Source organism: Platichthys flesus, chromosome 14 (assembly GCF_949316205.1).
Source record: "Platichthys flesus chromosome 14, fPlaFle2.1, whole genome shotgun sequence".
NCBI lineage: Eukaryota > Metazoa > Chordata > Actinopteri > Pleuronectiformes > Pleuronectidae > Platichthys > Platichthys flesus.
In genome coordinates this window covers 8,296,550-8,310,031 of record NC_084958.1, presented here as the reverse complement: position 1 = coordinate 8,310,031, position 13,482 = coordinate 8,296,550, and the positions used below count along the sequence as shown (strand labels likewise).

The 13,482-nt window shown below is 43.4% G+C and overlaps 1 protein-coding gene across 4 annotated transcripts in view; it reads left to right on the top strand.

The window, feature by feature from the left end:
• The window catches only part of tnk2b (tyrosine kinase, non-receptor, 2b), a 49,244-nt gene that overhangs the window by 31,695 nt on the left and 4,067 nt on the right, over positions 1-13,482 (top strand). For 2 of the 4 annotated variants that reach the window (XM_062404261.1, XM_062404263.1), the window contains 14 exons: positions 1,769-2,035; positions 2,799-2,951; positions 3,692-3,855; positions 4,705-4,824; positions 5,124-5,250; positions 5,422-5,568; positions 5,809-5,903; positions 6,166-6,360; positions 6,653-6,744; positions 7,474-7,518; positions 7,857-8,290; positions 8,886-10,088; positions 11,256-11,351; positions 12,778-12,905. In XM_062404261.1, the coding sequence (XP_062260245.1) occupies positions 1,769-2,035; positions 2,799-2,951; positions 3,692-3,855; positions 4,705-4,824; positions 5,124-5,250; positions 5,422-5,568; positions 5,809-5,903; positions 6,166-6,360; positions 6,653-6,744; positions 7,474-7,518; positions 7,857-8,290; positions 8,886-10,088; positions 11,256-11,351; positions 12,778-12,905 (3,266 nt within the window). The remainder of the gene's footprint in view (positions 1-1,768; positions 2,036-2,798; positions 2,952-3,691; positions 3,856-4,704; positions 4,825-5,123; positions 5,251-5,421; positions 5,569-5,808; positions 5,904-6,165; positions 6,361-6,652; positions 6,745-7,473; positions 7,519-7,856; positions 8,291-8,885; positions 10,089-11,255; positions 11,352-12,777; positions 12,906-13,482) is intronic. The other 2 variants (XM_062404264.1, XM_062404265.1) reach the window with 2 other exon arrangements.

Here is a 13,482-nt window from a genome sequence, read left to right as displayed (position 1 = left end):
GTTTCGGCACTAGTCATTCATTGACACCTCTTTTTCACGATGATACCATTTCTGAATACTGGCCATTGTTCCTGAGCCAATCGAGAATTGACATGTCTTTCATTCATTCATGCTTTAAATGAAATATTTCACCTCTGAGGAAGAGCCAGTTATTTCATTTCTGACATGCTTCATGTCATTTATTGTCAGGAATTATGATGATGTGCACATTTAGCTCTGTCTGCTACTATCTTGTATCAGCTGCATTCCTATTTTAGTAAACAGTCTTTTTTAGGGCCACTAAACAAAGCTTTCCCTGCTTGGCTCTGCACAGCACACACATTGGGCAGGTTCACATTTAGGATTTGAAAGCTCCTAGGACTCACACAAACAAACGTATGCCAGCACACAGAAACTTTCACTAAATCTAATAGTGCCTCCTAATGAGCACTTCCTGACGGCTCAGTCATTCCTACTGTGTCGTCAGCGCTGAAGCCTGGAGTTAAGAAGTGCCTCTCCCCCTAAATGATGAGGGCTTGTTTTTATACTTAACATTGCGACTGAATGCAGAGCCTCTAGTTAGTTTTTAAAACACACCACCACATGTGTTTTACGCTTATTATTCAACCCACAACCAGTTATTTTTTCATAAGCCACAGACAATTAACTCTGGAAAATGGGTCCGGGCTTTCTCCAGGGTTTGCCTGTCGCATGTGAACACATCTCAGTCTCATCTTAGACACATCATCAACACGCTCCCAGTGAATCCGCCCAGGGATCTCCTGCTGTTTTCTTTACATGGGCTCATTCAGACATTTGGAAATTATCTGGATTTTTGACCTGGTTGGCAGGAGAAACTCTGGAGAAAGTAAGGTGACGATTGTGTAGTTCTGTGCATATCCGAGAGCAGCTGTATGGTAAGGGTACGGGTTGTGTTTGTAGTGTGGAGGAAAAGAGGTTGCTCTGTTTGCCCTCAGGCCCAGACCGACCCTGTGAATCACTTCTTATGTGACAATGGACGCTGCCCCATAAAATGACTCTGCTTTCCAACCACAAGCTCCTCACGCTGCACATTCACTAAGCGTGTAGATGCAGCAGAGGAGGATGCATGGAGGAGGATAAGGCCCAATGTTTACGCTAAGGGTGAATTAAGATCGCCATCGAAGGAGTTTCAGCAGCTACAGTGAACTCAGTGACCCTGTCGGTATGAAGAGGCCAAAAACCAAAGTGACCCACATTGACACTGTTACTCTCTCGCTCAAGCTTCATTAATTCTAGCTTTCTAGTGTTAAATCAGAGTAGAGCCAGTTCCAACATAAATGTCCTCTTTCCTGCGGTACATACAACATTATCAGTGCTGATAAAGCAAGAAACTTCCAAATTGTGTTGACCCCTGCAGGCCTACAAATGGAATGCGGGGGGGGGGGGGGGGGGGATTAAAGAGATGGAGAAAGTGAAAAATATTTTTTTGAGCTTATAGCAATGGAAAAGAGCAGCTGTTAAAGTGAAGAATCATAAACGAGTGTCTGGTGTCGTCTCTTTCTGTCCACCCACACTCTCCAGGCCTGTGTCTCCTGAGCACAAAGTGGCCACGCAGATATAATCTCAGTGTAAGATAAAACACAAATCTGGAGGTTCTCTGTCTTTTCAACCTCTAGAGCGGTTTCTTGATTCTTTGACACTGCAATGTTTGACTTTTTCACACATTTGTTACAAGTTGACCATACTTCCTCTACACACAAGGAACTATTTGTCAGTATGTTTAGTTTCCTCTTCTGTTCCTCTCCAGGTGTTTAGCGGAAAGCGCCCAGACGGAGGAGACATCCCCCAGCAGGGTCAGCCGGCCTCCTCATTTCGAAAGTTGTCCCACACGCCTCCACTGGGCCTGGGGGAGGGAGTCCTGGCCACACAGCCTGGTGGTGGTCCTCTCGACGGGCAGCAGCAAGCTCTGACCTGTCTCATCCCTGAGAAGGACTTGACCTTGTTTGAGAAGCTCGGGGACGGCTCCTTTGGCGTCGTGAAGAGAGGGGAGTGGCTGACACCTGCAGGGAAGGTGGTGAGAAGATTTACACCTGTCATTAGTATTCAGTTCTCTAAAGCTGCTTTTCATGCATGCAGGATGTATGTGACAACCTAAATGGCCGAGTGAGAGGCTCCATATATTCTCTGGAGCTTCTCCTGTTGTATTCGCACATATGAGAATACAACAGGAGATTCTCTGGAGGATGCACTGATGACATGTCTAAACATGACGGATGTAAACTGTGAAGAAAAACAAATAGAATACAAATAACTCAGGATGAAGAATAGATCCCATACAAATAAAGGACAATACAAAACGTCAGTAGGTTTCCAGAGCATCTGCTGATGAGGGGGGTGTTAGTGCGGTTTACAAAAACACATGATCTTTCTGATTCCAGACAATCCACCAGAGGTCATGTCTGAAAACAGCTTATGTAAGAAAAATGTATATTTTAAAGATTTTTTTTCGAGAGGACAAGGTACACCTGCCTTCTATGGGTGTGTATTTACTTATAACTGTATGATTAGTCTGTGACGGGTTTGATCATAAATGCTTCTCCAATAAAATGAGTGAAATGAGTGTATTGTTGAAGAAAAACAAATGAGTGAAACGTATTATAGGGTTGATGCAAGCCCAGTGTGAAGCATTTATATACTATACACACCATATATATATATAGTATTTTTTTCCGGCAGTTTCTTAATGATACAAACAGACAGACAGGGGTGAAAGCAAGTCCCTGCCACTGTGAATGAGTCTGAAACTATCATATGAACGGATTTGACTGTCTTTCCAGCTGAACGTAGCTGTGAAGTGTCTGAAGACGGACGTGCTCAGCCAGCCCGACGCTCTGGAGGACTTCATCTGCGAGGTCAATGCCATGCACTCCCTGGACCACCAGAACCTCATCCGCCTCTACGGTGTGGTGCTCACACACCCAATGAAGATGGTACAGTGGACACACAGAAAACTCTTGCACACATGTGGAAGGAATAAACAGAGTCCGACAAACACAAGCTCTGTCTCAAATCAGGGGCCACGTTCTTCGCAGGACCAAGTCTACAAAGCCGACAAAGGAGGCCACAGACTTTGAAGGAGCCTTCAAATTGGGACAGTCTTGTTGAGCAGCTGAGACACAATCAGTTTTCAAATGCAGCCCCCCCCCCGATTTGAGACACAGCTACAGTATATGCACACATGGACTTTACACACATTCACTGGTTGAGTTGCTTTTCCTTGGCGTCCCTGTGCTCTCACTTACACCCACACTAACTCTCAGGCCCTGTCTCAGCTTTATGACCTTGAAGTCGATCTGACCCAGGTCAGGCCTCTCAAGGCTTTTGTCATGACTGGAGCTGGGAGGATGGTGGGCTGAAATATAGGCGGATATTTTGCCCTTATTGTTTTCGACCCTTTGCTACTTTTTAGTCTAAGTATTCATTTATTTCCTTGGTTTTTGTACTGTGTTACCAGCACCTATTGCCAACGTTTCTTTCAATACCTTTTATTTCTTTTTTATTCACCAACATCTCTCCATCCTCTTTTCACTTCTTCAAATCACACTCTACCTTTTCTCATCTGTATCCTCTATCCCCTGTTCTTTGAACTTTTTGTTTTTATATTCTACTATTGATTGCCACTCTCCTCTTTTCACGCACCTTCTCTTTATCTCCCTCCATTCCGGGTTAGGTGACGGAGCTGGCTCCTCTGGGTTCTCTGCTGGAGCGTTTGCGATGTGTCCGTCCCCAGGGTCCGCCGTTGATCCACACTCTGTGTCAGTATGCTGTACAGGTGGCCTGTGGCATGGCCTACCTGGAGCAGAGGCGCTTCATACACAGGGACTTGGCAGCCAGGTGAGGGGCACATTTCGGATTTGGACCAAGGTTTCAGCAGCTTAGTTTCAACGTGCATTTATTTGATTTAGACATTCTTCTTTTTTAGGACATTTTGTTACTGCTGTGTTAAATCATTTATATTTCTTCCCACTCATCTCCACCCAGTAATTTACAGGCCATTACAGGGAGAACTGGCACACACTTAAAATGAGTCAGTTGTTGGCTGCCTGTACTGGGTGGTCCACATTAATGGTCTTTCCTAAATTAGTCATTTTCACACATCAACTGTTGAACTATTCCAATGGCTGGTAAAAATAGTAATTTTCCCTGTTAAAGCTGTGAGAAAATACTAATGATTTTATGTAGTTGTGAAAGAATACCAGACACTAAGATTTTTCAACCTGTGAGAAAATTCCTGACAATAAAACTCCTGCTAGTTTCATACCCTGGAGTTATTCTCCTCACAGATTCAATATTTATATGTTGCCTACAGTGAAATCCACAGTAGCTCCTGAGTGTTGCCTTGTTCAGATCCCGACAACTAATATGTTTTATATGCTAGGATAATATTTTAAATCTAACTTAAGATTGACGACATGTCTCTTGGTCAATTTCTGGAACGATGAATGCGCATTGAGCTCTTTTTGGTCAAGTTGAATCAAATCTGAATAGTGTTTTTTTCTTCTGTCTACAGACAGTTTCGACTTTCCATCATTATTGATTGTTGTTATTTTGTATGGAGAGCTGAGACAACTGTTAAGACTTGTGCTAATGAGCTTTAACCAAAACTTTACATTCTATTGATCAAAAATCGTCTTTGTTAAAATGTGCACGTTAAATGTTAAATATTTGAACATGTTTCTCCAGGAATATTCTGTTGGCCTCGGCGCAGAGAGTGAAGATCGGTGACTTTGGCCTGATGAGGGCGCTGCCTAGCGACCATGAGCACTATGTCATGCAGGAGCATCGCAAGGTCCCCTTTGCATGGTGGGTGGACTGCAGTCAACACACAATAAAAAAAGATGTACTTTGAAATTATCCAGATTCGAATATGACTGTTTTACAGGGCAGGGAATGAAAATCACTCCTATTTCCCCAGAGAATCTAGTCAAAGCTGCATTTTGACTCCTGCTGCTGTCTCATAAAACAAAGCTCGCTCAGTCTTTCATGAATTCTAGAAATGTTCCTTTTGATTTCATTTTTATAGATATGTCATATTTGTTATGTTTCAAAACAATACATCCTTTTAAATAACTGGTACATGTCGTTTGATTCTTGTTTTCCAGGTGCGCCCCCGAGAGTCTGAAGAGCAGAACGTTCTCCCATGCCACAGACACTTGGATGTTCGGTGTCACCCTCTGGGAGATGTTCACACACGGCCAGGAGCCTTGGCTGGGTCTCAATGGGAGCCAGGTAGGCATCATATATACAGCAAATTCATAAACACAAATAAGATGAATTAAGACAGACGCACAAAACTAGTCAAATTTTTCACCTAAATTGTGAAAAAATTTGACTTTATTATTTTAAATTGGACTTAAATTATTTTTTTCTCTTTTGTGGTAATATTTTTTAAAATTTTAGATTCTGCACAAAATTGATAAAGAAGGTGAACGCCTCCCAAAGCCAGAGGATTGTCCGCAGGATGTCTATAACGTGATGCTGCAGTGCTGGGCACAGAAACCAGATGACAGACCAACTTTTGTTGCTCTGAGAGAGTTCCTGCTTGAGGTAAGGGATTTCTTTAACTTATCACTCTTAATGTTTTTTTACTGTTAAGGATTCCTAATTTCCATGCAAACCAACTAAAGAAAAGACACCAGACTGGCATTAGCCTGGGCCCTGTGAGAGATCTATTTGTGGGTTTTTACTGCTACCTAGTGGACTGTTTCAGAAGAAAATGAAAAAGTTCAGAGATCAACTTTACCACAGGCCAAACTTGTAATTGTTTTTTGTGTGTGTGTGTTTCAGAGCATGCCCTCAGACATGTCTTCTCTGCAGGACTTTGAAGAGCCTGACAAACTACAGATCCAGCTCAATGATGTCATCACCATCATAGAGGGAAGGTGAGGATAAATATAGTTTTAACCGTATAAGTTACTTCCCAGCCTCACTACTAATACATACAGTTTTGAATAAAGAAATGTTTTCAAATAAAGTCAGTCTTCACTAAACCTATACATTTGCACTTACATACCTCATTAATAATTTTTTTAATTCCTGTAAATCTAAAGGCCATGTTGTGTAATTTCCACACTGCTTATTAGATTTAGTAGAATAACTGGACGCAGACATTGACCCAGAGACCTTTGTCTCACTGTCCTTTAGGGCGGAGAACTACTGGTGGCGAGGTCAAAACAAGCGCACACTTCAGGTGGGGCCGTTCCCCAGAAACGTGGTGACATCAGTGGCGGGTTTGTCGGCTCATGATATCAGCCGGCCACTCACGAACAGCTTCATCCACACGGGACACGGAGACAGCAACCCTGGCCGCTGCTGGGGCTTCCCTGACAGGATCGATGAGTAAGAACAATCGTCTTGTTTTGTAAAATCCTGCCGGAGAGGTGGTTCTGTTGTGTCATCATTACCTTATTAGTACATAAGTATGTGTAATAATATAATTATTACCCTTCATTGGAACATGATGGTCTGTTTTTTTTTGCTGATGTGTAGCAGTTATAATCTTTAACCACTAGATAGAAGTGAGATATTATTTTACATGTTCCCCAGCTATGCAGCATAATGACGCCCAGGTTATACAGCGTCTCTATATTGTGATTAATAGTAATGAAGTGTGTTGCGCTCCTCCCTGCAGTTTGTACCTCGGGAACCCCCTGGATCCTCCCGACGTCCTGAGTTTAGATCTCAGTGGGACTCGGCCCACACAGCTTCCAGGAAGATCCAAAAGTGAGTAGAAGGGCTTTTAAAAAAGCTTCGCCACAATCATGTTCGTTATAAGTGACAAACACTGTCGAAGATAAGAGCTTCGAGTATCCACTAACATAGGATCAAATTGATAAGTTTGGACTTGTTAACTTTTCCTATAAATCAAGCTTAAACAAATTTGCCAGTAGACGCAATTTGTTAGGATATGTACCCCCCCCCCCCAAATTCAAATGAATGATCAAATTTCAATTAAAAAGTGACAGCTCTTTAAACTGATGTTATTGCTGCCCTTAATTTCAAGGTCTATTTAGTCATTTGGTATATTTTCTCATTCTACTAGAAAAAACATTTAAATTTTAAATATAGACATATTTTATCTAGATGTTACTGATATCAATAAATATGAATGAATATAAACATATCTTTAATGTTGCTTATTGTAAGTCCACTTCTAAAGGATAGCATTAAAAAACTGATGATTATGTGATGGATAATGATACAATTTATATATTGAATAATAAAGAATATTTTTATTACTATAACTGATACAAATAAAAGTTAGTAGTGTAGGTCTTGCTTCAGAAGAACGACACTAAAACAGCTTGTGTCTAACGCTTGCTGGAAAAGCTTTTTGTATCTTCCATTTGCTTCCTGCTTTTTCTTCTTCTCTTTTAATATTCGCTCCTATCATACTTTCTTCTTCTCTGTCTCTGCATTGTGCGGCGGTGGTCACTGTTTGTATTTCTGCAGAGGAGCCTCCTCCCCGGCCTCCTCAACCAGCCGTGTCAATCAAGAGTAAGTCTGGTCTCTCTCAGCAGCTCCTCACCCATTGCTCCTGCCCTCTCTGTTACCTCCTAGCTCCTCTACTCAAAGGTACATCCCATAGTTGTTGTCTCTCCTCGGCGTGAGTTTGCAGTGATTTTCTTATCTGCTTTTATTTCTTTCCTCACATCTTTCGTCATCCATCCCCCCCGTGTGTCCCTCTGGCAGCTGTACAGTTTCTCGCTGTCCTTGCAGTGTCCCAGTCTTTTTTGGAGTGTGTTTTGTGGAGTGAAGTGAACTTAGAGAACTTCAGTGTCTTTCTAAAACTTTTGACTAAATTAATAAAAGTGTTGTCTGTTTTGTGTCTATAGAGCCTTGCTACGATCTCGTAAATGAGGAGGAGGATTTTACCTCTGCAGGACTAAAAAGATTCTCACTTCGGACGACTGGTTCCGTCAATAGCTTAAAAATGAAACCCGCTGCGTGGGTCTCTGCTTCCAAACAGGGGAATAGCCGTCGTCCGGGCTCAGGCTACAAACCCAATGGTGACGTGTCCCTCATTGACTTTGGGGAGGAGTTCGCCCCGTCCACTCCCTCCCCCTCCCCTGTGGTAGAAGTTCAGTTCCCCTCTCTGGCGGAGCTGGCTTTGGAAACTGAGAACATCCTGGACCGCACTCCTCCTCAGAGTCCGTCCAGATCGTTGCCCCGCCCCCTTCACCCTACACCAATAGTGGACTGGGATGCACGACCTTTACCTCCACCCCCAGCCTATGACGATGTAGCCCAAGATGAAGATGATATGGAGGTACGGTAGGAGGTGATACAGCATCTTTGACACTTTGCCAAAATTCAATGGAAATGTTTGTCTCCTTTTGTTGTCAGTTTGTTCTACAGTGGACTGTACTGAAGCCGTTTACATAAGCTGTTTTCAGACATGAACTCCAGATAATTTCTGCACAACGGGGTCCAGACATTCTCTGTAGTTTATCTTTCACCCCTGAAGAACGCACCACAGAGATCTTTAGAGTGGTCAGGTTAGAGGTGGGGCAGCCTGCAGAGGCAGGACGTAGCATATCAATTCTGTAGAGATCAAATGGTTCTGTTTACACCATTTCAACCCTTTTTGTTTTGTGTCCTTCACCTGAAACATCATCAACACGCCCTCTCGCTCACGTTAAATACTGTGGTGAATCCTGCTGTATTCTCACATGGTCTCATTCGGATATTATCTAGAGTTTTTACTAGGGGGCAGGAGAAACTCCGGACAGTGTCTGAAGCAATTGACTGTGACTTAAGTGTTCTCACATACATTCCCTCCAGATAATATTTAGGAGATTATCTAGTTCAGTGCATGTCTGAAAGCAGTCAAGGTAATAGTGAAAATGTCTTTCCTCACTCAGGTGAGCTCCATCAACAGCTCAGAGCAGCAGCTTGAAGAAGAGCAGAGCGATGTCCTTAACCCTGATGTGGCTCCCTCCTGTGGACAGAAGGGGCAGGCTGATGCTCCCGTCTCCAAGGGTCCAGACAGATCGGGCCTGGAGGACAACCTCTTCCTCCCCAGCAAGCAGAGCCAGGATCTGTCCACATCTTTCTCCCAGTCGGCAGAAATCTTCCAAGAACTCCAGCAGGAGTGCATGAGGAGGCTCAACGTACCAAAAGGAAGCGCCACCCGGTTGAACTCGCCATCCCAGACATCAGCGTTGTTTCCCCACGCGTCTCTGACCCAGGAACCGAGTGTCTTTCCCTCTGGTGAAGACAAACCCCAAATACCCCCTCGTGTCCCCATCCCACCTCGCCCCATAAAAAGGGGTGACTACACATCTGCTCGCTGGTCAAGAGATCTTTCTCTTTCCCCAACTCAAGCAGATGCCACAGAGGACAATTCAGGACTGGTTCAGAACCGACCACCTCAGATCCCTCCAAGGGACCCTTTGTCTCTGTCGGGCTCCAGGACTCCCAGCCCCATGGGCCTATTAGTGGGCTCCCCCCAGCAGAGAATCTACTCTGTCAGCCCCACCACCATGCAGGTTCCCCTTTTGTCCGTCCCCCCCATACATGGCTCCTACCTCTCCACCTCTCCAGGTAAACTCATGCCGACCACACACAGCTTCGCCTCAGATCCTAAATATGCTGCACCCAAAGTGATCCAGGCGCAGGGGAAGGACTCTACCAGTAAGGGCCCCTGCATCCTCCCTATTGTACGTGACGGATGTAAAGTGAGCAACACCCACTATTACCTTCTGCCAGAGAGGCCGCCGTACCTCGACCGATACGATCGCTTCTTCAGGGAGGCAGAGAGCCTTCCTGCTAGTGGCATGGAGGAAAGGCATGTACGGCAAGCCAACACTGCCACCGTCAGACCCATGGTGGTCAGCAACCACACTGTCCAGGGACATGCCCAGGGACAGGGCCTTGTGCAGCTGGGTGAGCTGAAGGCTAATTTCTCCTCCAACAATAACAGCGGTCTGGGCCGACCACGGTCAGGGATGAGGACATCACTTAGTCTCCCTCGCGTCTGCTCGGAAGGGTTGACGGCACCAGCCATCACTGCTTCCTGCACCAGGACAGATGGGGGAGTGAACCCAGCGGACAGGGTCAAAATGGTAGGTCAGAGTGGTTTGGATTTTCTTTTGCAACTTCGTGAAGCACATCTATAATTCACTGCTTTAAATCATGTGCGAAAAAAGAAAACAACATAAATATATTACATGAAAACTATGTTTTCATAGTTTTCATGTAATATATTTATGACCGTTAGGTCATTACAACACAGCTATAAGATGAAATACCAGGGCTGTAACTCAGTAGAATTGGTGTCGGAAGTAATAAACCTTTACATTTAAGATGTAATGTATCTCAGCCTCTGTATATTTGATTTATAGTGAATTGTGTCTTTAACAAAACAAAAAACATGTACGGTATACATTTATATAAGGTGCCCAACATATTGCATTTGTTCATACACTGAACACAAGGGGGCAACAGAAGATAATCTTGCTTGGTCGTCCATTGTGTGTGTGTTTGTGTGCTTGTGCATGTGCCTGTCTGCGAGTCTCTTAACTGAGAGAAGTTGTGGAAACACATTAATAGTGTTTAATTACTCATATCTCTTCTTATTGATCATATTACTTCCTTATTCAACTTCACATCATTATTAGAGCCAACTTTCAATTTGAAGCTGAACTTACAAAAGCCATTGCATTTGATTAAATTAAAGTGGTTAAAAGTTTTATTTGAATATCTCCCCATTGATCAGCCACTTGGTATTTTGTAGTGGATACTGAGCTCTGTGGCTGCAGTGGGAATGTGGGATTATATTATATGTCACACAGTGCAAAACAAAATACTGATCAAATAAAAAGAATAAACATTTGTCTACAGAATTTGTGAAATTCCCATCAGGCTCACTGTTGGTGACATTGTGTAAATAAGAAACAGTTTTAGGTGGATCTATATAAACATAATCAGTATAATCAGTTCTAATTCACTTTGTGGAAAAACCTTGGGAATGATACTTGAACCTCAGCACTTGAATTTTTATCATCAGCTTTTTCAGGTGAAGCTCAAAGTAAACAGGGGCTCTGAATTCTCCCAAAAGTTATTATTTGTGTCTGTGAACTATTAAAAGTCAAGTTGATACTGGGGATTTCATCATGAGAAAAGGACACAGTGTTGTGCTGTCAACAGGAGTGAGGAAGAGGAGGCAGGGGAATGTACAGTTAGGTGTTGTTGGATGTTCCTCAGACTTATAGCACTGTTGTGTGATTTAGGTGCAGGAGGCGGTTCATGGTGTCACGATAGAGGAGTGCCAAGCTGCCCTGCAGAACCACAACTGGAACGTCCAGAAAGCTGTGCATTACTTAAAGGTGAGGACTTTAAAAAAGTGCATGTACTACTGCAGCCATTTGCTGAACTAAAAATGACATCCATGCACTCAGCGTCTTGCGCCTGTTCGGGCTCCTGTCATGGAGGTAGCCGGCCAAGTAGCGTATCCTACACATCCCTCTCCCCAGCCACACTTTCCAGCACCTCTTTGAGGGGTCTTGGGGCATTCCCAGGTCAGATGGGATCAATCCCTCCAGGAGTTTTGGTCCCGGGTTCTCGTCCCCATCGGATGTGCCTGGTAAACCTCAGAGGTTCTATTTCCAGCTCTCTGCAGATCAGTCTGAACTCTTCATCCTATCTGAGCCCAGCCCTGAATTTCAGCCACTTGAATTCACATCCTGTTATGTCTTTCACTGCTATAACGGAAAATGATATTGAGATAAAAAATTCATTTCAGTCGATAATGGATTTTTGCACTTGATAAACAGCAAAACATTTTACAGGTCTAAGGCAGTTACATTACGTATTATACCTCCTTACTTTGCTTACACTATCTATTAGCATTCTATCAATATATACTGCTACTACTATATTCCTAGTAAAATTACATTGCAATAAACTATTGAATTTGATTTATTGCCAAGCCCTAAGAAAACCATGTTCCCTGCCGATTGGTACAATGCAAAACATTCAGCCACTAAAGGTAAAGTGAGGAAGATTTTAAGAATAAGAATGATAAATTATTTATCAACAATCCGCCATTTGGTGTGAAACGTTTGCCAATTCTCCAAGCTACAGTTGTGCACAGATCCCAACACCCCATGATACTGGTCCTTCAAAATAAAGATCCCGTGAAGTGATGATGATATTGCGGCTATGTGGTTATTAAAAGAGAACCAGCTGCAGAAGAGACCTCAGAGATCCATTTCACTGCTTCTCAGGTCCGGCCTCAAGTTCTGTAATACATTTTTTTTTTTGCACATGATATAAGTGCAAACAAGTGGTTGTCACAGTTGCCTAATGCAATCTTTACTTCATATCAGGGGATAATAGCAGCAACCTTGTGGATCCTTAAGGGACAATCAGGTCATTACTGCTGCAATGAGCCGGCTATAAATAAAACGCATATGGGCTTACTGACGTGTCGACAGCGACCCTCAGCACCGTCTCATCCGGCTGCCGCTGGGGCCACGGTGGGGGATGGCAGTCGGGGGGTGAGCACGAGGGAACGCTTGGCAGAGGTCTCAATCTCTGCAACGGAAGTTTGACATTTAGCGTCGTTATAAAGACTGAAACAAGTTCAAGATGTGCTTACTGCAGCAATAACACTCACATGAGGGAATAAAAGAGATGATGTCTGTTGTTCCAGCCCATACAGTAACTAATGCCATGACCTCTCTCAGTCTCGCTCCCTCCCTCGCTCCATCCTTCTCTGTACGACTGATGTATGTTCGTGTGTCTCTGCAGGTGGAGCAGCTGTTCGGTTTAGGTCTGGGGAGCAGGTCCGAGTGTCTGAAGCTGCTGGAGACGTGGGACTGGAACCTGGAAGTGGCCAGCACGCAGATGTTAGATAACTATGGATCCACAAGGCAAAGGTACTGCACTGTGTCTTATTGTAGTTTTAAGGGTCACAGCTTCCCACATAGATTCTATAACTTTTAATGGGCCGCACTCTCCTACTAGTGCCAAGCAGTAACTATCCATCTGTCCCATTTATTATTAATTATGCTTTATCACATAATACAACAACCAGAGCCTCTAATCTACATTTCAAACTTGATCCAGATATTTAATCTCGCATCTGTGGCTTAATGTGTGAGAGGAAATGCTCGGTGAGTTAACTGTTGGATATTTGTCCTCGTACAAACTATATTATTATTTATTGAGAAATTAACAGCAGACCGGCAGCAGTGTGACAATGACTTTGTGTACATGTGCACTAGTGTTCTGGTTGTGAGCTACTTCCTGTTATTCCTTGTCATAAGTGAGACCTCCTCAAAAAGTTTATACTGTCACTTTTTTGTGTTTTTGTAAATGTTGTGCTCATCCTGCTTCTTCAATGAAGATTTTATAGTCAGTGTTTTTTATATGAAATGAAATGAAACTGAAATTTGTTGTCACTGCATGTTGGCTTTTCGGATGACTGTTACGCTATCGTCACAATCTTCAGAC